Raw genomic sequence first — 22,443 nt, 5'->3', positions numbered from 1 at the left:
AAAAAGAAGACCAGGGCCATTTTGACAAAATGGGCACCCATGGGTGCTTTACTGCAGCTGCAGTTGCAGCCCGTGGTAAAAACACACAATGTTAGGAAAAAGTAAACCACTGCCACCGGCCATTAATTTTAGAAAGGGTAGCATACAAAGGTTACAAAAGAAAGTAGACAAAAAGGGATACTAAGTAACCCCTCCAGCATTCTATGCATTAACCACCAGGGGGAACAGAAGCTCAGGTTCCTGACCCATCGTCTCCTCATCTCAGGCTGAAACAATCCTAGCGTTTGCAGTATATACTACCATTTTCTGAAATCCGCTTCTACCACCTCCACCAAGAACCCTTGGAGCTCCATTGGTCCAAATATCAGCCCGAACCGGACCCTCCATACACTTCATCTCTTCACTGGCCTCTGCAGTAGGCCCCTTCCCACCCTCCTGCGAGCGGGAGCTCCGAAGGCGAAAGTGACTGCGTTGCACAGGGCTCCCTGAGACTAACCGGGGGCGCCTGCCTGTTACGCTCACCTGGCTCCCACAGGGGTGTCGATCTGAACTGGACAGCTGCGGTCTCCACCAATGTGATGCGTAGTGCCGAGATGACAGATTGGACTGGCCCACCTAGCTTCGTTTGCTTGGCCCGTAGGAGTATTCTTCTGCAAATGGAGAAAGGGAATTAACCACCCGTGGAGTTGAGAGTTAACCCCCCCCCCCTCGCTGTTCTCCCACTGATCACCTTTAATGTCTCCTCTTAATAGTCTCACCTGATGGTTTGGAAAGATGAGCTCTCCATCTTGCATTGAGCGCAGGGGCGCATAGATAACCAGTTGCTTCACTGGTTCGAAGGAATAGGTGAGTTCCAGAACAATATTGACTCCGAGATTTCCGGCAAGACGCCGTAGGTATATAGTTTGTAAGAGTTCAAATGTCTGACTTTCACTCTTGTCCGATTCCTTGCAGGTTGCAGCTTGACCCTAGCGAAGAGTTCCTCGTGGCAACCGTTAACATTCAGGTAATGATTTGTATTATCCAACACAGTTCGATAAAATAATGTCAGTATGTAACCTGTTGCTTTCTCCCTTATTCAGGTGCTGAGAGAAATTATAAAGTCTCGGGGAATAATGCCTCCGGCGGTAAAATTAGGCAAGTCTATTGTGGTAAGGAGGATTCCCCTTGTTTGTCCCTTTGTTTCATCTTGCTGTCCTTTTGTTTCCCCTTAGGGGCCGGGGTACGGCGAAGATGCGGTGGAAGCTGCGCCAACCCGTGAAGAGGAATAGTACCCCCGGCGGTAAAATCAGGTAAGTCTATGGGGGGGTAACTAATATTGCCTCTGTTTATTCCCTTGGCTCACCTTGCTGTTCTTGTGTTCCTCTTAGGTGCCGGAGTGTGGCGGGAACATGCAGAGGATGCGGTGAATAGTGAAGATGCTGCGAAGGCCGGTGAGTTCAGCGCGGCGCTGCAGCAGGCGAGGTGACGCGCATAAAATAACTTCTTTCTTCCAGCTCGAAGGTGTGGTGGATCGGGAATTCCGGTAAGGATCAAAGTATTTCTCTTGTTCTAACCTTTTCTCCTTCTTTCTCCCTTTTTCTAGGAGCTCCAGACTCGAAGCGGTCGTGGCAGAAGACTGGATGCAGACTTGCAGGCACAGTGAGCGTTACACTGCTGGATGCAGAATAACGCGAAGCGTGTGCTGCTCTTCGGGCGTGGTTTAAATAGCCTCCAAAGTAGTCCCAGGTAAGTATTCCTCCCCGACCCCACCCGAGTAAAATAGTCCCTAGGTAAAGTAGTCCTTCCAAGCCTCTTCTGGCTTGGAGCTCTGCAGCATGGTCTGAATCAGGCAAGTTTTAATCTATGAGCCTGGCGCCAGGACTGACTCTCCATATGAGCCTGGCGCCATAGATGCCAGGACTGCACCCAAATGGCCCCTACGGGGGTTGTTGGGCTTGCTTGGAATAACTTGATGCCTGCTTCCGGGGCTGCTGGATTTGATTCTAGATCCCCGGGGGTAGGCATCATGACACTGCCTGGTGCTGCATCCACAGCTCTGTCCGGCTCCGACACCGCACTGGCAGCCGTACCATCGGCCTAAGTTGAACTGATCTATGCCCTAAGCGCCAACACCAGGGCCTTCTGCTGCTCCTCCTCCGTGGACATCCACAGACTCCTCCAGGGTCTCTGCACCGGATTTCTTTGCTTGGCGGCCACCAACTTAGGCAGCCAGCTGCAGAGCCACTCACTGGGTGAGTTTCCGGGTGTCTCCGGCCCGGCTTTGCACCTACAGCCGTACCATCGGTCTAATCATATACCTGAGCACCACTAGTGGGGCCTTCTGCTGCTCCTCCTCCAGTGACTCCCAAGGACCCCTCCAGGGTCTCCGCACCAGATTTCCTTGCTTGCTGACGACCGTCTCTGCAGCCCGCAGCCGAGACCCTACCTGCCAACACGCCTGCCAACGCACCTGCCGCGTGCACCCTTGCCACCATTGCAATCACCGCACTGTGAGCTGCACAGACGGCCTCTCTGGGAACTGAGGTGCCTTCACTACCATCTCGCCCAGCGCGCACACCTTTGCCCCCACTGCAGCCATCTCCGAGAGCTGCTCCCAGCACAGCCCCGAGGACAGGGTCCACTGACGGGCCCACTGCCACGGCGCCCCACAACCATCTCGCCGCTGCCTCCACTGCGGCCACCTCCGGGTGCAGAGCTCCCCTCTTCTACCCACCCACCCACTCACTCACTCCAGCCCGGTACCCAGCACATGAGGAACCAAGCAGAGCCTGACGCCCACTCCCAGACGAGTATTACGGCACCACCTCAACTCCAGGCTGTAAGATGCCCCTGTTGATGCTTCCACTACCAGCTGACTGCACCTAACATCACCCCCACTCCAACTTCCACCTGGAACAGCCCTCCTGCGCTCTGTTGCAACGGTCTGTAACCTCATCACGAACGTGCCACTTCACCCCCCCTCACCACAGACCTACTGTGACGATCGTCCTGCCTGACTCTCTGATTGCAGCTGATCTCCCTTCCCCCCTCACCAACCCGCCCTCAACCACTCTGCTTCTGCAACCTTCACTCCTCTGCCTGGACTCCCTCTCTGCTGTTGTGACTCCCAATCCCTCCTCTCTAAAACCTCTCCCCCCCCCTCGCCCCTCCACTGAACCTACAACAGTTCCTGACACCCACTCCAACTGTGGGCACTCCACTGTGTGGCCACCTACACTTACTCTCTGAACCCCCTTCCTGTCATGCCCTTTTCCTACCTTTCCCTCCTCTGGCTTCCCTCCATCAACCTCCTCCTCTTCCTTCACCTTCCACTCACCCTCATGCCCCCTTTTCCCCCCTCACCTCCCTCTGCCTAGCATAATCCCTTCTCAATCTAATCTTATCCACCTCCCCACTACCAATCCCTCCAGTATCTTCAGCATTGGCCTCTGGAATGCCCGATCCATCTGCAACAAAGCCACTGCAGTCCTTGACCTGTTCTTGCGACTCAACCTTCACTTCCTTTGTATCACAGAGACATGGATTCCTCCCTTCAATTCCACTGTTCCTGCTTCTCTCTCCACCCCTCTTCCTCCTCCTTTCATGTCCCACGCCCCTCTGGTTGAGGAGGCGGCGGCGGTCTCCTCTTTCACCCTAAATGTCTTTCCTCATCTCCGCCCTCATCCCTCCCCATCTTCTCCTCCTTTGAATTTTATTTCAAATCCTTTACTTATCCTCACGCGATATCCTTCTTGATCATTTAGAGACCTCCCGGCCCCCTCTCTTCCTTCTATGAAGACCTAGACCATCTTTTCTCTCAAATTTCTCCCCCCCACTCCTCTCTCTGTCCTCAGCGACTTTAACCTCCCCCTCTCCACTCTTTACTTGACTCTTACCTCCTCTCCCCCCCTTCCTACACCCCCCAACCCACTCCTCTGGCTCCACCCTCAATCTCATCTTTTTCTCATCTCACTCTTCCTCCGTCTCGTCCCTCCCCAACTATCTCTCCGACCACACCTTACTCTCCTTCTCCCTTACTCCTCCCCTCCTCTTTGTCAACCCCCTCTCCCTCAGCTCCCTCCTTCTTTCATCGTGATCTCCGCAACTTCAACCCTTCTCTCTTCCTTGACTCCTGTTCTTCCTCCCTTCCCCCCTCTCTCGGACTTCTCATCTCTCTCACCCGACGACTCACTTTCCTCCTCCTTATCCTCCAGTCTTGACCTACTCTATCCTCTCACTCCCTTCTCACCCGCTCGCAAACCTTCCCAACCTTGGCTCTCCTCTCACCTTCTGTCCATGCGTCGCCTTGAACGACGCTGGCTCAAATCCCCTTCTCGGACTAATCAGTCCTCTTACTTTTTATATCACTCTAACTCCTGCCTCACATCTGCCAAGCGCTTCTACTAATCCAACCTCCTCCACTCACAGATTTCTCACCCCCGCCTATCTTCCAAACCCTCTCGCCTTCTTTCCCCTCCCACTCCAGACCCTTCCACGAGCTCTCTCCCTCTGACTTCGCCAACATTTTCTCATCCAAAATTCTCTCTCTGCCAAAACATCCTCTCCTCCCCTACTTTCTCCCCTCCTTCCCCCTCCTCTCCTCCACCTCTGCTAACATGTCCACCTTCTCTCCTATCACCCCAGCATGCGTCTCCCGCCTCCTGTCCAAAACTCATTCCACCGCTGCCCCTTCTGATCCTATCCCCACCTCCATCATCCCCAAAGTCTACCCTCTCCTCATCCCCTACCTAACCACTTTAACACCTATTACTCCTCTGCTACCTTTCCATCAGCTTTCAAACACGCCACCATCATCCCTATCCTGAAGAAACCTTCTGCTAGCCCTCTTACCTCTAACTTCAGACCAATCTCCCTTCTCCCCTTCCTCTCAAAGCTCCTCGAGCGCTTTGCATACTCTCAACTCTCTGCTTTCGTCTCCTCTCAATATCCCTCCTCCCCTCGTCTCAATCTGGCTTTCGCCCTTAACACTCCACTGAAACTGCTCTCACATATGTACTGAACTCTCTCCTCACCACTCGCCACGCTAAGCAATCCTCTATCCTCATCCTCCTTGACCTCTCTGCAGCCTTGGACACTGTTGATCACCCCTTACTTCTTAGCACTCTGCCCTCCCTTGGCTTCAAAGGCTCTGTCCTCTCCTGGCTCCTCTCTTACCTCTCCAACCGTTCCTTTACTGTCTCCTGGAGTGGCCGCACCTCCTCCAATTTCCCCCTGAACTATGGCGTTCCCCAGGGATCTGTACTCTGACCTTTCCTCTTCTCTCTCTCTCTCTATACCTCCCTTCTCGCTCCAGTCATCTCTTCTTTTGGCATCTACCACCACTTCTACGTGGACAATACCCAACTCTTTCTCTCCTTCACCTCCGACCTGCACCACATTCTCTCTTCCTGCCTCACGGCCATAAAAAACTGGATGTCATCCCACTTTCTTTCCCTCAATTCTGACAAGACTGAAGTGTTTTTCTTCCCCAACACTCTCTCACCCTCCCCTCCTCCTTTCATCCACTTCCCCACTTCCAATCTCCCCGTCTCCACCCATGCCCACAACCTTGGCCTCCACATCGACTCCTCTCTCTCCTTCTCCACCCACATCTCTCTAACCTCTCGTGCCTGTCAGCAACACCTCTTCAACATCCGCAAGATCCGCCCCTCCCTCACCTTTCACGCTTCTAAACTCCTAATCTCCTCCCTTATTTTCTCCCGCCTTTTCTACTGCTCCCCTCTTCTCTTCTCTTTGGCATCCCTACTTCTCACCTGACTCCCCTAAAATCCATTTACCACTGCTCTATCCGCACTCCGTCTCCTCGGCTCTCAAGACTATCTCTACCTCACTCTCCCAACTTGGCTGGCTCCCATTCCTCTTAATTGAAATTTCAATTCCTCTGCCTTGTCTACAAATCTCTCCATGACCTAGCCCCCCCCCTTATCTTTCCCCCCTCCCCTCATTCTACTCTCCCTCCCGCGCTCTCCGCTTAGCTGACCTACTCCTTCTCACTGTACCCCCGCCCCTTGTGCCTCCTCATGTTTCCAACTCTTGGGCCCCCTCCACTGGAACCTCCTACCCTTCTCTATCCGCTCCCCTCCCCTCCTACCCATCTGTCCGCTCCTCCCTGAAAGCCCTTCTTCACCACTCCCCTGCCATCCCCCTCCGACTCTCCTTCCTTACTGCTCCCCCCATCCCTATCCATCCCTTCCCCTCCCTCCTTCCCCCCATCCCGATGACCTCATACAGGAAGCTGTAGCCACCTAAGGGTGTTAAGTTCACCTGTGGACTGCCCCCCCGCCTCCTCTTGAGTTAATTGTTCCATATACTGTACGACTAGTTTGTTTCGAGTTTGTAAATATGCTTCTTTCTCGTGTACTGTTATTCTGTAAAGCGCTTTGGAGAAAGGCGCTATATAAACTCAAGAAACAAACATGTAAAATAGTGTGTGCTGGCTCTACAAAGTTACAAAAAGTAAAGGCAATTTCACTTTACTGCTCTTGGAAACAGTAGTTTAACCAAGAGAAGCTATTTTAACCTTTGAGTAATCAAAGTCTTCCCTGTGCCACTGCACTGAAGGTGCTGTGTGTCACAATGTAAAAGGATGATGCCTATGAAGTTCGTCAGACTCCAAAACCAAAAGAACCACAGTGTTCAAATTTAAGAAAAATACATGACAGTGGGTGGGAAAGATCTCTCTCTCCAGGATAAAAATGAAAAGTCCTGTAAGTCCAGTAAAAAGAGCTGGGGGTCTTTAAGGTAGAAGGGAATTAACACATTTCTGAGAATTATCCCCAACAAAGACCACATAGTAGTGTGTCCAGCATCAAAGACTAGGTCAAACAACTGGTCAGTCCCGTTAGAGAATGTAAAGCCAATCAAGGACAGCAGAACAACCTACCAGCGGAAGACTCGAGGGCCCTTCAAGAAGCAGGATGTCCAAGAGGAGGCAGAAGAAGTTGGCAGAGATTTCATTAAATGCCAAGGCTGGCTTCACATCCTCCATTGGTCTGTAAAGATAGACAAATCAAAAGGTATGGTTTCAAAGCAAGCAAGAAACAAGGAATGCAGTAAATATATCAATCAAGTCTCCTCCTACAAGCCAAAGAAATCATATCACCAATTAATCGAATAGGCCGTTCAATAGACTGGTAGCTGGGGAAGCATTTTGGGCATGAATATGGCTGTAAATATTACTGCTGTTCCATTGAACATTGTATGTTCAGCTGGAATGTCATGATAGGCTTTATTAATTTTGCTGAGAAATCATTCTCTCTCTTCAGTCGGATGAGGTTAAGTGACCTCTTCTTTCTTTGGAGTGCATCCATCTTAGGAAAGTCCTGGATATGGAGATCGCTTTGGAGACTCACCAATGCAGGAATATGTATGATCACTATAGAGCATATTTCTCCCCAGCTGCATATAGGCTTTGGATCCACAAGTCCAATAGTGATCCATTCAAACAGCAGTTCCTCCATTCATTCCTGGTACATCAATTATTTGCATGCATTATTTGTTTTCTCCAAGTTTGGTCAAACCCTTGTTTCTGAAACAATGTTGTATTCTTCATGGGCAATAAGGATACAGGTCCTGCTCAATTCTCAACCCATGTTCATTTCGAATACTTGGCCCATGCTTTCAGGCATCAATCATTCACTATTTGCACTATCTGTACTAGAGCTGTCATCAATAAGTGTGCACTGCATGCTAGCATTCCATCTTCCCATCCTGTGCTAGTTGCTACGCGTCCATATTCTAATAGGTGAGGCCTCTCCCAGCATCCTAGCAATCCTGGCATTTCCCATGTGTCGGCACAACCCAGTCTCTTTTGCTCACTAATCCTCATCTGGTCTCCAGTCAACCCATTGAATGAGTATATTATGAGCATTCAAGTTTTCCAGAATAGGTCTTTTTTTCATTTTCTGTGTTTTATGTATTCATCTTCATTTGGGAATGTCTTTCTCAACCTCCATCATAGGGTTGCCCACCTTCCTTCAAATTGTCCTCTTGGTGTGCACGCTGCTAGATGGCGGAGGCACTTCGCATCATATACAGGTATTTCTCAAGACAATAAATGTTCTGGCTGACATAAGGGATGAGAGAACACACATAGCAGCTCTCATCTGGCATTATCTTCCCCACCTCCTTCATGTGCCGATACAGTGTTATTCTTTAAATGGGCTGAATTATCAAGGTATGTATTTATACCCTCATGATCTTCCCCCAGCACCCTCTTAAGTCGGGCAATTTGTTTGGAAATATCAGGGAAAATATCACTTGTGCTTTTGTTAGGGATAAAAATAGATGCCTCATTGCTCAATACTTCATCTGTATTATTGATCATTATTTGACGAAATGCCATGATAAGGAATAAAAGACAGATCATTGTACAGAATCAGGTTACCATAAATATTCTAAATAAACGTATCAATCTTCTAGCTAGCAGTGCATCTCTAATAACTTGGAAAATGTCCATTCTCTTTAATTTTGGCACTTTTATAAACCACCCTCTTTATAATAGAAATTGTAAAATGATTGCAATGATAACCTGAAAAAAATAAAACTGTTTTTAGGATTTCCCCAAAATTTGACAATATCAACGTGTCGCCTCACCAAAGCTGGGTAAGACCCAAGAGTGTAGGTAACAACAGCATACAGAAGTGTGCAACCTTATTGTTATAGGTAACAAAGTGTTGTGTGCAAGCTCTGTGGCTTATTTCCAGCGCAGTCTCTTTGTCCTAACTGGAATTATCCTGGAATTGCTGCAAAGTTTATTTCCCTGCAATCCTGGGAATAGCTGAAAGTTTGAAACTTCTCTATTTCGATGAATCATTGTTGTGGCTCTTGGTAGCCGATCCCGTCATCATCTGTGGAACCTCTTCTCTTGCTTCACTGTCAGCGGGTGCCGAGTCTCTCCTTTGTAGAGTTTTACATCATTCAAGTGCAGCCACGTTTTTCTTCCTGGGAGTTTCACTGTGGTGAGAATGACCCCCTCTGCTAGGTACAGTCCACCAAAACGGGGCATAGACCAGGTGCGTACAAAGCTTTTCACAAGCACTTGGTCCCCTGGACACAAACTAGGTTGTTTTAACAAATTAATGGGATCAACTGCTTGGCTGTCTTCATCAATCTTCTTTGACTCTTCCCTCCGTTTTTTGATCTGCTGTGAAATAAAAAACACTAGCGATCATATTTGTTAAATAATCATGCATATCACCTAATGTTTTTGCTACACTGTGGGCATCAGTTTCTATTCGAGTGAGAAGAGCAAGGGGAACTCATATGGCGTCCAGTCACCAACTCATGAGTCAAGTGGTGATCAGAGCCAGGCTGATTTCTCAAGGCAAACAGAGCAAGGGGTAGGCAATGTAGCCAGCCCTTCAGGGTTATCTTGATTTTAGCTATACTTTTGTTTAAGTAGTGCATTTAATCTTTCACAAATACGATTTGCCCATGGATGATAGGCAGATGAAAACGTGTGCTTCATGCCTAATAGAAGAGTTAACTGTTCAAATAATTAATTTGCAAAATGTGGGCCATTATCAGACCGCAGGACTTCGCACAAACCCCATTTAGGAAACACCTCACGTATGAGAAACTTGGCAGCACATGTGGCATCGGGGTGTGTACACGTACCTGCCTCAATCCATCTGGAAAAGGGACACAACCACCAACATATCTATAACCATTGCATGTTTGCAACATATCCACATAATCTATATGTAGACGGTAGAAAAGACTACTGGGTCTGGGAATTGTTCCTCCCAATGTTCGCAAGTAGTGCCCTGCTGTGAATTTCTGGCATACAATGCAGTTGACAATAAACTGTGCCACGTGTTCTAATAGATTTGGTGAAAACCAATCTTCTGCAATTGTGGCAGCAAGATTCTCCCTAGTTGTGCGCACGGGTAGTGAAGCTGCTTCAGCGCCACCTTTAATAGTGCTAAAGGCATAAATGGCTTTTCAGTGGTATCCTGTCTACAAGTGGGGGAATAAAGAACATCCCCGTCTCTTCCATAAGTCCTGTTCTTCTTGTGGCGCTCAACCTTGTAACTCAGTTAACTGTACAATGGACATTAAAACCCTCCTGCACCATAGTACATCGTCCTGAAATCTGCTTAACACTTTCCACTTCAAAATCAGAAATATTTGGAAAATATGCTGCCCTTTTCGCTTCAACATCTGTGGCTTTGTTACAGCGAGAAATCATGTCTGCCCTCTTAGTATGGGCTGTGCATTTCACCACAGCAATAGCCAATGGGAGCTTTAGTGACTTGAGTTTATCCAATCGAGATGAATGTTGCACTGGTGTGCCATCTGCGCAGAGGAAGCCCCTCCTTTTCAAGTGTGACTGACAATCCTGCATTTACGGTTGACGTCACATAGGTGGAGTCGGAGTACACTCACTTCCTCATCCTCATATCTCTGGAGTGCAGCGATAAGCACCTCCAATTCTGCAGCATGTGCTGAAAAATGTGAAGGCAGTCTTGTACTTGTCACTTCTTCAAATTCACCATTCCTTTCTAGCTTCACTACTGCCGATCCGTATGTCTTTCTCTTGTCGTTTGATACATTTTTGAAGAACCGTCAATGAATAGAATTTCCCACCCTCGGAGAGCATTTTCTCCAACATGGGAAATGTCATCATAGAACTTAGTATACATTGTGCAGTCGTGTACCATAGTCCTCCTTCCCTACTGGTTCCACTATAAATGTTGCAGGATTCACTACTCTATATCTAACAATTTTGACTGCTGGGTTTCGAACACAATCAGTTTGCACCCTGGTGTGCTTTGCGTAGTCAATGTACTGTTCGGTTTCTCTAAAATGACAAATAAGGAATGCTCAACGAATAACGTCATTGAACACCCCATTGTAATACTTGGAGCTTTTTCAATTGCGAAAGCAGCAGCAGCTAACGCTTGTTCACAAGGATAATGTCCTTTCATTACTGGGTCTAAAATCCCACTACAATAGGCTAATGGTTTATGTCCATGTCATAATGTCCCTTCTGTGTAAGGACTGCTGTCATTAACTCTAATTGAATGTGATAATAAATACAATTCTTCATTATAATCTGGAATCCCTAACACCGGGGCTGTACAAATCGCCCTTTTTAATTCTTAAAATCCTTCAGTGATCTTATCTGTCCATGTTATTTTACTTTTACCCATCTGCTTCCTTGAGTCCTTTCAAAAGTGGTTGAATACATGTACTGTAATGAAAAACCTAGGCCCTGCAATAATTACATAGGTCTAAAATGGTTGCATTTCCCCCCACCATCTCAGGTGTAGGAGTTTTAATGATCGCTTCTGCTCTCCCAGGTGTCGCTTTTCTCCCTTCTTGAGAGATTAGTTGTCCTATGTATAAGACCTCTTCCCGACAACACTAACTTCTCGGTCTACTTTATATCCTTTCTCTGTAAGTATAGTCATTAGTTGAACTGAATCTTACCTGCATTTTTCTTCTCTCTCGCTGTACACTAATATATCATCCACGTACTGAATTATTGTACTCCAGTTATACATTGGCTAGGTCCATCTGAAGGACCCTATTAAAGATTGAGGGGGACTCACGGTACGCCTGAGGTAATCTTGTGTGTGTCCAGCGCTGGTTTCTATCTGAAGACAAGGTCAAATCTTGTGAGTCCTCAAAAAGGGAAATTGAAAAGAAGGCATTTTTTCAATCTATAACTGTAAAATATTTGGCTTTGACTGGGATGTGACATAATATCGTAGCTGGATTCAGAACCAGAGGAAACTCTGCTTCAAAAATATTGTTTAGGGGGCGTAGAATATATCCCCACGACCTCTCTGTTGATTTCTTCACTGGGTACACTGTCGTGTTACATGGGGATTCTGATGGCACCAATATTCCCTGCTGTACTAAAAGCAGAAATGTTTTCAAAATATACCTTTGTCTTCCTCTCTGGGCATGGGATACTGTTTTGTTCATGGCACAATTGCTCCTGGTTTAAGCTTAATTTGAACTGCTCCTGCTCCACTCAATAGACTCACGTCATATTGACTATTCGTCCATAAGATGCTTGCCACCTTTTATAAAACTTCCTATAAAAAAAGGCGGTTTCTTTTTCACCAATGCCATTCTATGTGGTTTTTCTCCATTCTCAACTTTAATCCAATAAGTGATACTTATGAAAAATACTAATTCATCATCTGAATAATCATCTCTTAACAATGCTTCATCTGTCAAGTGTGTTAGTCTGTATCCTTTACCAAGAGCTATTACTGCTATCCATCCTCTTCCCTCATCATCTGTCCCATGAACAACCACCCTTCCCTCTACTACCACTGCTGCTTCTAAGGGGATAACCTGTCCTTCCTCATCAATAGGTATTTCTGGCCTAAACCAAAAATTCTTCAGGTATTCTCAACAATTCACCTACCAGTTTAGGAAGCCGTGTCAACAAAATATTGACTCCATACAAAAATACTACTGAATCTAAAAAGGGACATTGTTATGCTTTTTGGCCTGTAAAAGCTAATATGAATTCCCTTACATTCATGTAATGTATCCCTGGAGTAGAATACACAATCCCTTTGTCATTGAAAGATATCGTCATGTTTAATTTTGTCATCAAGTCATGTCCTGTTGACTGGTGCCTGCCGAGAAAACAATAGTGGCATAGACACACTGTTCTCCTATAGAGATTGGTAATTCGTCAGTAAAAGTAACAAAGCTCATAGCCCCAGAGAATCCCTACACATTCATGGCAATGCCAGACATTGAGTACTTTCCCTATTGAACACAGTAACAAGTCGCTCCAGTGTGTACAAGAAACAAAAATGTCTTGCCTCCTATCATTACCCTGACCCTCGGGTCCTCTTGGGAATCTGGTGTCACTGACCGTACTGAACACACCAAGTCGCTCAGTGAGCTTTCCTATTGTGGGTATACTTTCAAGCCTGTACCTGTGAACGGATTTCTTCCTACCACAGTAAAACTCCCTATCCTGGGTGTGGATGCTTGTGAGGCAGCTGTATTCGCATTCGTTTGAGGCACCATTGCTTGTTGGGTCTGTACTTTGGTTTGCATAGGGGCTTGCTGTGGTTGCCCTTGTGGCATTTGTGATTGCAACAAAAAAACTTGTTGTGCTTGCTGTATTTGAAGTGCATGTGTCTGATTCTGTGTGTTCTCTTGGGCATAGTATTCCTGTCGGTCTGTTTTATACTGTGGAGAATAGCCCATCCCACCTCGTGGAGCTTGCCAGTTCTGCTACATGCCCCCTCTACTTGTACACATTCGGGCCATATATCCTATTCTCCCACAATTCCAACATTTCTGCGGCTGCCCTCCATTAAATCCTCCTCCCCTTGAGGGATTTGAAATCCACCTCTTCCTCTTGGTCCGTTCCCTCTACCTCTTGGCCAAACATTTTACCCACCTTGATCTATAGGATACCCTACATTGCTTGGCTGCATTGCCACACCTTCACCACTTGTCAACACTGCCTCTTCTATAGCAAATGTTGACAATTGTTTCTGAACTAACTTTGCTTCCTCCTGCTTTCTACACTCCGCTTTCTCCTTTTTATTCTCTTGTAATAATCGACAATGATGTACGATAGTCATCTGTATTTCTGGCCATGGCTTAGCTTCCATCCCTACTTGTTTCTTCATCTGCCGTTGTACTGGCCTGGGCAGTCTGTGACATAAAATATGATCAAATAATGCTACAGTTCTATCCCACGGTTCTCTCGTCTTGAGGCGTCAATGTTCTTGAATCTCTTGAATAAAGGCAACAGGATCTTAGTCCTCACCCATTCTCGTCATAATCGCACCCATGTCTGATGTATCAGGATATTGTACTCCAAGTGCCCTCCATATATCTGTTCTGCAATTGGTAAATGGCACGCCATTTTGTGTCGTGTTTTGCGCCGTCACACTCTCATATCCGGCTCATCTCCAAATGTCATCAGCTCTCCCCCTAGGATAGCTGCTAGTAGGCCTTTTATATCATCCACTGCCCACGGCCTTCCCTTGGTCATTCTTTCTAACTCATAAATCCATTTTCCTGCACCTGCAGTCAAACTCGGTAATTTACATATCAAATTAGCTTTGTCCATTTGTGGTCGTCCCCCTCCTTGCTCTAATAATGGGAATTGTGTAAATCCTGGTCCACAATCTTACTCACCTACACTTCTCGTCTTCCAGGTGAGGCTAGTCCCTCCCGTTCGTCTCCGTCCTGGCAATTACCTTAATCTACTTACATAGGGTGGGGATATATCCCCTGCACTGTGCGACCCTGCGCAACCCTGCTGGTGGTTGTTCAGAATATGGTGTCAGTTCTGGTGTTTTTTCTTTTGGGTCTTCTAAATCCGAACACTTTACCCCCTCTTTCTACGCTTGGATCTATTGAAAAACCACATGCGCCTTCTCTTCGCTCGCTTTCGTTTTCTACCCTTTCTTCATCTGACATTATACCCCAACTTGTATGACTGTCATCCCTTCCCTCGTCATCAAGATCTAGTCTACTTAAAGACAACGTTCTATGCTCGTCAATCATTACGTCATCCAATCTTTCTCCCGTTTCCTTGGGTTGAGATCCTTTGATGCTCCCTTTGGTTTTATAACCATCTTTCTTCCTCATTTGCCTATATAAATCCCCAATCCCAATTTCCCTATGCCTTCTGCCTCATGCTCATCAGCCCATATCTGTATTCTCGGTATCCCTTGCAGCTGCCTACGGGGCTGTTACCCTCTTCTTCTCATCGTTCATGCTTCAATAGGTACTATACATCTATTAATGTTGTGATCTATATCATCCCTTTGTCCCCTACTCCTCATTTCATCTTCCCTTCATCTCATCTCCCTTTTCTCTTCTTCCTCTCACCGACTTTGCAACCTACTTTCTTTCAATCTGTCTTTCCATTTCATCACGTTTCTCATCCTCTCTCCTTTCTTCTGTTCTTCATACCGTCTTCGTTCTTCCTTTTGTTTCCTCTTTTTCCTTCTTTTTGTATGCCCTTTCTCGTTCCTTTTCCTTCCTTTCCCGCCCCTTCCCGTTCCTCTTCTCTCCAACATCGGCGATACCCTTTCCGTCTAATTTGAGTAATATCTGTCCTCCCATTCACTCATTCGGCACTATTGTCACTTCCTTGGCTTTGAGCTTCGCTTCTTTTTGTCTCTTAGCTTCCTTCTCCATCGGTCTATCGCTTCTTTCATCACGCTCTTTATATTCATTGCACGCTGACATATTTTGCTCTCTTCCATGTTGTCCTCACTATTATAAGCGAGGGGCACGTATGTCGAATTAACATACCCCGCTACTGCTTTTAACTCCTTTAAAGGGTAAAATCCCTGTTCTCAGTGTCTGTACTGTTTTCAGAAGAAGAAAGAGGAACCAAGGGTGCTGTGTCCTCCCCTTTATGCTGATTAAGCATTCACTCCCTTTCAGGCGGGTCTTCCTTCTAGCTCGGATACATGTTCCATAGTTCTAAAATGGCTAATCTTTTCTGCAACTTCTTCCCTGTAAATGCAGCATGCAAGTATGTTGTCATGTGTTGCAATACTGTTCTTGATAGCGAACCTTCCTGAGGCCACAGCATGAATCTTTTGTCATCCGTGCCTTTTACCCACTTGGCATGGTACTTCCTAATCTTGGGTGTGTATCTCGGTAATATCTTGCATAAATGTAATAGGGAGTGTCCCCCATAATAAGTCATTTTCAACTGTCAATACTTAACAGCTTTATTTTGTTTATTACCTTTAATCAATTGTACCGTAACAATAAATACAGGCAACCACTATCATCACCACCCATGACCCAAAAAAAAATCTTTAACCAATTTTTAAAGCCTATACAATAATGTTATGATATGATATATGGCATTTATAAGGCACCTACACAAAGGTGTTTCAAGGTGCGAGGAGGCAAGAGAGGGGAGGGGAACAGAGGGAAGACAGATTGATCTTACTAGGCCAAGTGACATTGAAATCGCACAAGTGCAGGGAGTTGGGAAGGGAAAGTGCGAGGGGGAGAGGAAGTGCAGTACATAGGAAAAACAGTAAATAAAAACAAACAGTAAATAAGAAGTGAGGCCAGCTGGTGGCAGGTGCAGACATCAGGTGTTAAGTGCTGGTAGGGGGCTGCAGGGATACAGAAACAGCCCCAGAGTGCAAAGGTTGTCAGGGAGGCAGTGCAGGTGTGCAACTGGCAGGGAGGGGACCTGGCCCAGAGAACAGAGGGTAGCCAGGTAACCAGTGCAGTTCCAGTCTCAGCCAGGAGTTTAGCAGGGTAGAGGAGGAGAGAAAGCAGAAGCAAAGAAGAAGGTCCTGAGGTGCTTCCTGAACCGGAGATGGTTCTCCTCAATTTTCAGAGAGGCATTGAGGCTGTTCCAGTGGGAGGTCCCAGCCAAAGAAAGATCTACCACCAACTCGTTGCATGGAGAAGCGACTGGCCCTGAGGGAGTTGGAGGCAGAGGAGCGAAGAGCTCGAGAAGGAAGAAATTTAGGAAGAGAGTTGAAGGTATAGAGGCCCCAGGCCACAGAAGGCCATGTGGACAATGCAGATGGTTTTGAACTTAATCCTCGCAAACACTGGGAGCCAGTGCAGAGATTTCAATCCTGGAGAGATACGATCCCTGGGTTTGAGGCCAAGGACAAGTCTCGCAGTCCTGTTTTGGATGAGTTGCAGAGGGCGGAGAGTAGAGGCAGGCAGATTTAGAAAGAGGCTGTTGCAATAGTCCAGCCTAGAGAGAACCAGAGCTCTGGAGACAGTGAGCTTCTGGGGGAAGGAGAGGAAAGGAAGAATGCCTCTGAGGAGATGCAGCTGATAGTGTGACTTCTTAGAGATGTCAGATTTGAGGAGAGAAGGAGAGTGTGGAGTCGAAGATGACCGAGGTTTTTAGCCTCACAGGTGGGAGCAGGAGGAGGGCCAAGGGAGGCCAGCCAGAGAGTGACAGGAAAGGAGGGAGCAGGTGTTCCAATGAGGAGAATCTAGGTCTTACTGGCATTAAGGCAGAGATCATTGGCAGCACACCACTCCTGGGTGGCGGACAGGCAGTCAGAGGGGCACACAAATAACAGAGTATGTGTGGTGTCTGACAAAAAAAACTATTTCAACGAAAACTAGTGAACGCAAGCAGAATTGTTCAATTTGGAAATAACTTTTGTTTTGGTTTATGGAAGTGTGAAATGCACATTTGGAAAACAGTGTGCCTAGCATGTAGAAAGCCTGCATAAAACGCAAAGGAAGGGCACAAAAATTACACGATATTTGTGTGGTAGTCCAACAAATATCTGTCTTTTTGAGACAGCTACTAATAAATAAACTTCTTAATATAATCGTGAAGGCATATGTTATTCCATCTGTTCATAGAGAGGAAATAATTGGGCCGAAAAAATATTGGTAAAACTTCAGAGGTTTATAAATATCCCCACCCCGATATCGCCCGCTAGTAGCTCTCCACTGTTGACCCCCACTACAAGTAGCTCTAGCTAACGTAAAGGTTGGAGACCCCTGCTCTGGAGCATAGGCGGGGATACCCAAGGGTTGCCGCCAAAGGCAAACCACACACTGACCTCCCCCACCCAGAATGGTAGAAGGGCTAACAAAGAACAACCATGTTAGTAATGGCAAAGAAACAAGGGAGGCCTCATGTTGGTTCTTGGTTGCCCCTATTGTGCACTACCGGGGCTATAGCCAGCGGTATAAATACTACACAATAGTTGTTAGAACACGTCCACTGCCACCAGGCATAACTAGGAGATTGTCTGTGTAACTAGAAAGTCACAGGAACAGAGAGACGGGTGATACTAGGTATCCCTTTGGCACTCCACTGAAGGTGGTGTGTGCCAATCTCTCAGACTATAAGGTTTTGGGAGAGATGCCAAGTATCTCTCTATCCTTAAGAATGGTAGTTACGACAATCATCCTGAATTATAATCCCTTTACGAGAACTAATCCCACAAACAGAAGCGGACCCACTGGAACAGCTGTCGCTGCATTCCGGAGAAGAACCGGATCATGGGACGCCAGGACCAGCCTGCAGACCGCCAGCGGACGACCCGTGGCCATCGTGGTGCGGGCGGAAGTGGTTGATCACCCCTCCCCCTCCAAGACGCTGAGAACGCTGTGGCTCCCAGGCGGGGAGACGCGCCGGAGACAAGCCGGCGGCCTGCATACAAGACCCCCCAGCGCTCCCCTGGCACCGACGAGCAGCCACGGAGGTCTCTCCCACCTGCTCGACCCTTGGGACAACGCAGAGGCACGGTCCGGGGGCCGAAACATCTGGGGTTGTTTGCACCACGCCCCTACCGATCCACGAGGGAAACGCTTCGCCACATCCTGCAGACAGACCTGAGACCCACTCTACAGGCCTCCCCGTGGCCTGGGCCCGCACCGCCAGCCTTTCCCCTGGTGATCCCCTCCTTCCTCCCCCCACCCCCTCGTCAGCGAGACTGCAACGCCCGGGGTCAAGTCGCGGCACAAAAAGAAGCTGAGTGCTGCGCTCCCCTCTTGGCGGATGATACGACGGCAACGGACCCGGCAGCAGCAAGGTACGGGAGGGTGTGGGGCGGGGGGTTAGTCTTGTCCCCCCCACGGCTCCCTATATAACTGGACCTACAACAGGGCCCACCGAACCAGGGAGTGGAACTGTGCGACACGAGGGTAAGAACTGGTCAGTGCTACAAGGACGAGCGGATCAGCAGCACCGCCCCACACTAGTTGGGGAGACCATATTCCCCACCCTCCACGAAGTCTACGTCTCGACGGGCTGTGGTGGTGGAGCGGTGGCTGGGGACACCCCTCCTCACAGCCAATACAACCACCCTCCGACCACGGTGGACCCCTGGACTTTCCCCTCCCCTCATTATGTTGCGGGCCGGAGCCCATGAGGATTGGCAGTGGAACTGCCCCTACGAGGAAACAGCCATAGGGGCGGACTACCCCCGCACCCCCAAGGCACTTCGCATTATCCTAACAAGACTGGCAGCCCTAGAGGAGGGCCCCACATACAAGGGGAACACGCTCTACGGTTCTTGGCGCGGCACTTGAGTGGGCACACCGTGTCACTGCGGCATAAAAGTCTGTCCTGCACAGCGCCCCCCACCAGCTCGAACGCCAACCCTCCCTGAGGCGGCAACGAGAAATACCCGGACCTGACGCCATACCGGGTGTACTGATCGCGACATGGGAAAAGAAGACCAAAAGACAAACCCTTCAAAGTAAAATGGACCTCTACACTATAGGGGCCTCTCCCCGCCGAGGGACCCAGACCCCAGAAGAGGAAGGGGCCAGTGAGGAATCCCACAACCCTCCAATCTCTCCGACAGACCTCATGAAAGGGATTGGGGACTTGAGAACATCACTGGAACTCAAAATTGGTGGCCTATCCACAGAAGTGTCCCTCATTCGCCAGGACCTACGCAACCTGTCGGCTAGAGTCGGCGAAGCGGAACAAAGGGTGTAAGATACCGAAGATCCTGTTCATCGCCTGGAACAAAAACTTGCTGCAAGCACCCAAAAAGTCACCCATCTTGAATATCGCGCTGAGGACAGTTAGGGGAGGGCGCGGTGTAATAACCTCAGGATTCTTGTAATACCGGAGAAGGAGGAAGACCCCAGCGCTGAACTTTTCCTTAAAGAGTGGCTGGCTCAGGTCTTCGCCCCCAAAAAATTATCCAAATTCTTTTCCATAGAAAGAGCACACAGGGTGCCCACCGGACGACCTACTCCTGGAGCCCCGCCTAGAACGATAATTGCACGCCTGCTGAATTATCGTGATCGCGACGCTATCCTACAAATGGCCAGGGCTTCCGGCCCAATTACATATAACGGCTACAGAGTTGGGTTTTACCCTGATTACATTAAGGATGTTCAAAAGGCCAGCCAGTCGTTCGACTCAGTTAAGAAGAAACTCCAGTCCTTATCAATCAAGTATGCTCTGTTCTTCCCGGCACTGCTTAAAGTCCATCACAAGGGCACCACTCATCTTTTCTACAACCCCAAGAACGCATGGGACTGGCTCGAAACACGAGCCCGCAACGACTCCAGAGCACGACGCGCATCTCCTGACCTGCATGTGCAGAAACCCAGGCCTGGGCAGCCCTCGCCCCCTCTATCCCCGGCAAGCGCGGATGTCGATACCACGCAGCATCTTGTCAGCAGCCCTACGGAGAAAGGATGAGGCCTCCGCAATATGGGGACCAACCTTCTGTGAAATAATATGGGAACTTTAACCTCGCGGCCGCCGCTCAATATGCGGTGTAGGCACTACCCCAGTCCGGGTCATTCCCGAAGAAGTTTTATAGTTGTAAATTCAATGTTTGGGCAACAGGTGCTCCCAGTTGGGGGGTGTGGGGGGTGGGGTGGGAGTACAGGGTGGGGGGAGTTTTAAGGGTGTAAGTAACCTGAATCACAGGATGAGGAGGCATGGCACTGCCGCACACCGGCGCGGAAAGCAGACATGACTACTGGCGGCGCCAATGATACCCGTACGACCCAGATGTCAATCACACAACCACATGGCAATCTCTGGACGTCTTCCTCTTGTGAATACCTCCAAATACCCCAGAAGCATACGAGACCACCATTGATCCTCCCGGATGCCCCACTACGTGACCCACGCAGATAAAACCAACACCAACACGCTCTCTTTATTGTCCTGGAATGTTAACAGCCTCGGTTCCAGCGTGAAACGAAGATTGGTGCTCCAGTATCTCAACCGATACTCACCAGACACAGTTCTCCTCAATGAAACACATCTGATTGGCACGAACAGCAGCTTCTTTAAAAGATCCAACTACCCGCACACCTACCAAGCCGGATTTACAAAAAGCGCCAGGGGTACAATGATACTCGTCCATAAACAAGTCCCCTTATGGGTCCGGAAAGTAAAGGCCGACCCTCGGGGCCGCTATGTGATGCTGCTTGCAGACATTTGGGGTGAGAAATGGGATCTCGCTGCAATCTACGCCCTCCCCCCCCACGCTCAGGAACTGCTGGTTGAGCTACGGAACTTGCTCCTAGAGGAGGAAGCAAAGTATGGGTCATAGGTGGAGATTTCAACAAAGTGATGGATGTCACACTTGATAGGTCCCATAGGAGAACCGGAAGCCAACTTGCCCCGACATCGCTCTCTGTCTTTGCCGAAGCACTGGGGCTAATAGACTCATGGCGCTCACTCCATAGCGGCGAGGCCGGCTTTTCCTTTTTTTGCTGGTGTGCATAAATCGCTCTCGAGAATTGATTACGCTTTCATTCCCCGCCGCACAACCCATAGACTTCTATCAGCTGAATACCTTGCAAGAGAAATCTCGGACCACTCTCTGCTCCTTATAACCATGAAAAACGCCCGTCAACGCCCAGACAGCAACTGGCGCCTGATCACATACCACCTGCGGCTCCCTGAAATCGCGGAAGAACTCGAGAAAAAGACCACAGAATATTTTGAGATAAACGAAGGCTCAGTGGAATGTCCAATCTCGATTTGGGAGGCATATAAAACGGTCCTCCGGGGGGGAAGCTATCTCGGCGGTATCCACCCACTGGAAACGCCATGCCCAAAAGGTTAGGGAGGCAGAAGCGCATGTACTGGAATGCGAACGATAAATCCTAACATAACACCCAAGAGGCAAAGGAGGCCCTGGTCACGGCACAGGAAGCCCTCAGCAATATAGCTCTGGACAACGCACAAACGGACCATCAGCTAGTCCGGAGCCAAATCTATGAAAATGGTGACAAAGCAAACAAAACCCTGGCCTGGCTGGAGAAACGTGAACAAAGCAGAGGACAGGTGCGAGCTATCAGAGCCCCGAAGGGAACATTGCTGACGGAAGACTGACATTGTGGAAACATTTGCCGCCAACTCTATACTCCACCTACCGAACGCCCCACGCTCGTCCCCTCTTGCTACCTCGACCGGAATGAGATCACGAAACTCTCACAACAGCAAACGGATCTCCTGAACACCGAAATCACGGAGAATGAAATGCAAGAGGCGCTTGCACAGCTCCAACCAGGGAAAACCCCGGGTCCCAACGGCTTCCCGATGGAGACTTGGAAAAGCCTTGGCGGCCCATATGTACCTCATGTTCCTACGATGTAAAGTGCAAGGCGCACTCGGCCCAGACCTCAGAAGGGCGTGCATAGTGGTCATACACAAACCCGGAAAACCCCCGGAGGAATGTGCCTCGTACCGTCCCATTTCACTGATCAATGGAGAAGCTAAGGTCCTCGCCAGAGCACTTGATAATATACTACTAAAGGTGATTGAGACGCTGGTCCATCCAGATCAATGTTGATTTGTGCCCAATAAGTCCACTCGCATGAACCTAAGTAGAATCCAACTTGCCCTGAGCAGAGCCGCAGAAATCGAAGGACTTGCAATGTTGCTCAGCCATCCAAGGAGGAACAAAGGACCAGGAAGCTGCTCAACGTGGGAAATTCAAGCAGCTGCAGTCAAGGGTGCCGAAAAGAATCAGGCGCCATCCC

At 48.5% G+C, this 22,443-nt stretch overlaps 1 protein-coding gene across 2 annotated transcripts in view; it reads right to left on the bottom strand.

Moving 5' to 3' along the window:
- NFRKB (nuclear factor related to kappaB binding protein) overlaps positions 1 to 22,443 on the bottom strand; it is a 423,246-nt gene that overhangs the window by 155,951 nt on the left and 244,852 nt on the right. For both annotated transcript variants that reach the window (XM_069614148.1, XM_069614149.1), the window contains exon 11: positions 6,887 to 6,995. In XM_069614148.1, the coding sequence (XP_069470249.1) occupies positions 6,887 to 6,995 (109 nt within the window). The remainder of the gene's footprint in view (positions 1 to 6,886; positions 6,996 to 22,443) is intronic.

This window comes from Ambystoma mexicanum, chromosome 9 (genome assembly GCF_040938575.1).
Source record: "Ambystoma mexicanum isolate Mex_15411 chromosome 9, UKY_AmexF1_1, whole genome shotgun sequence".
Taxonomy (NCBI): domain Eukaryota; kingdom Metazoa; phylum Chordata; class Amphibia; order Caudata; family Ambystomatidae; genus Ambystoma; species Ambystoma mexicanum.
Note: the sequence above shows the minus strand (reverse complement) of the source record. Positions and strands in the feature narration are given on the sequence as shown.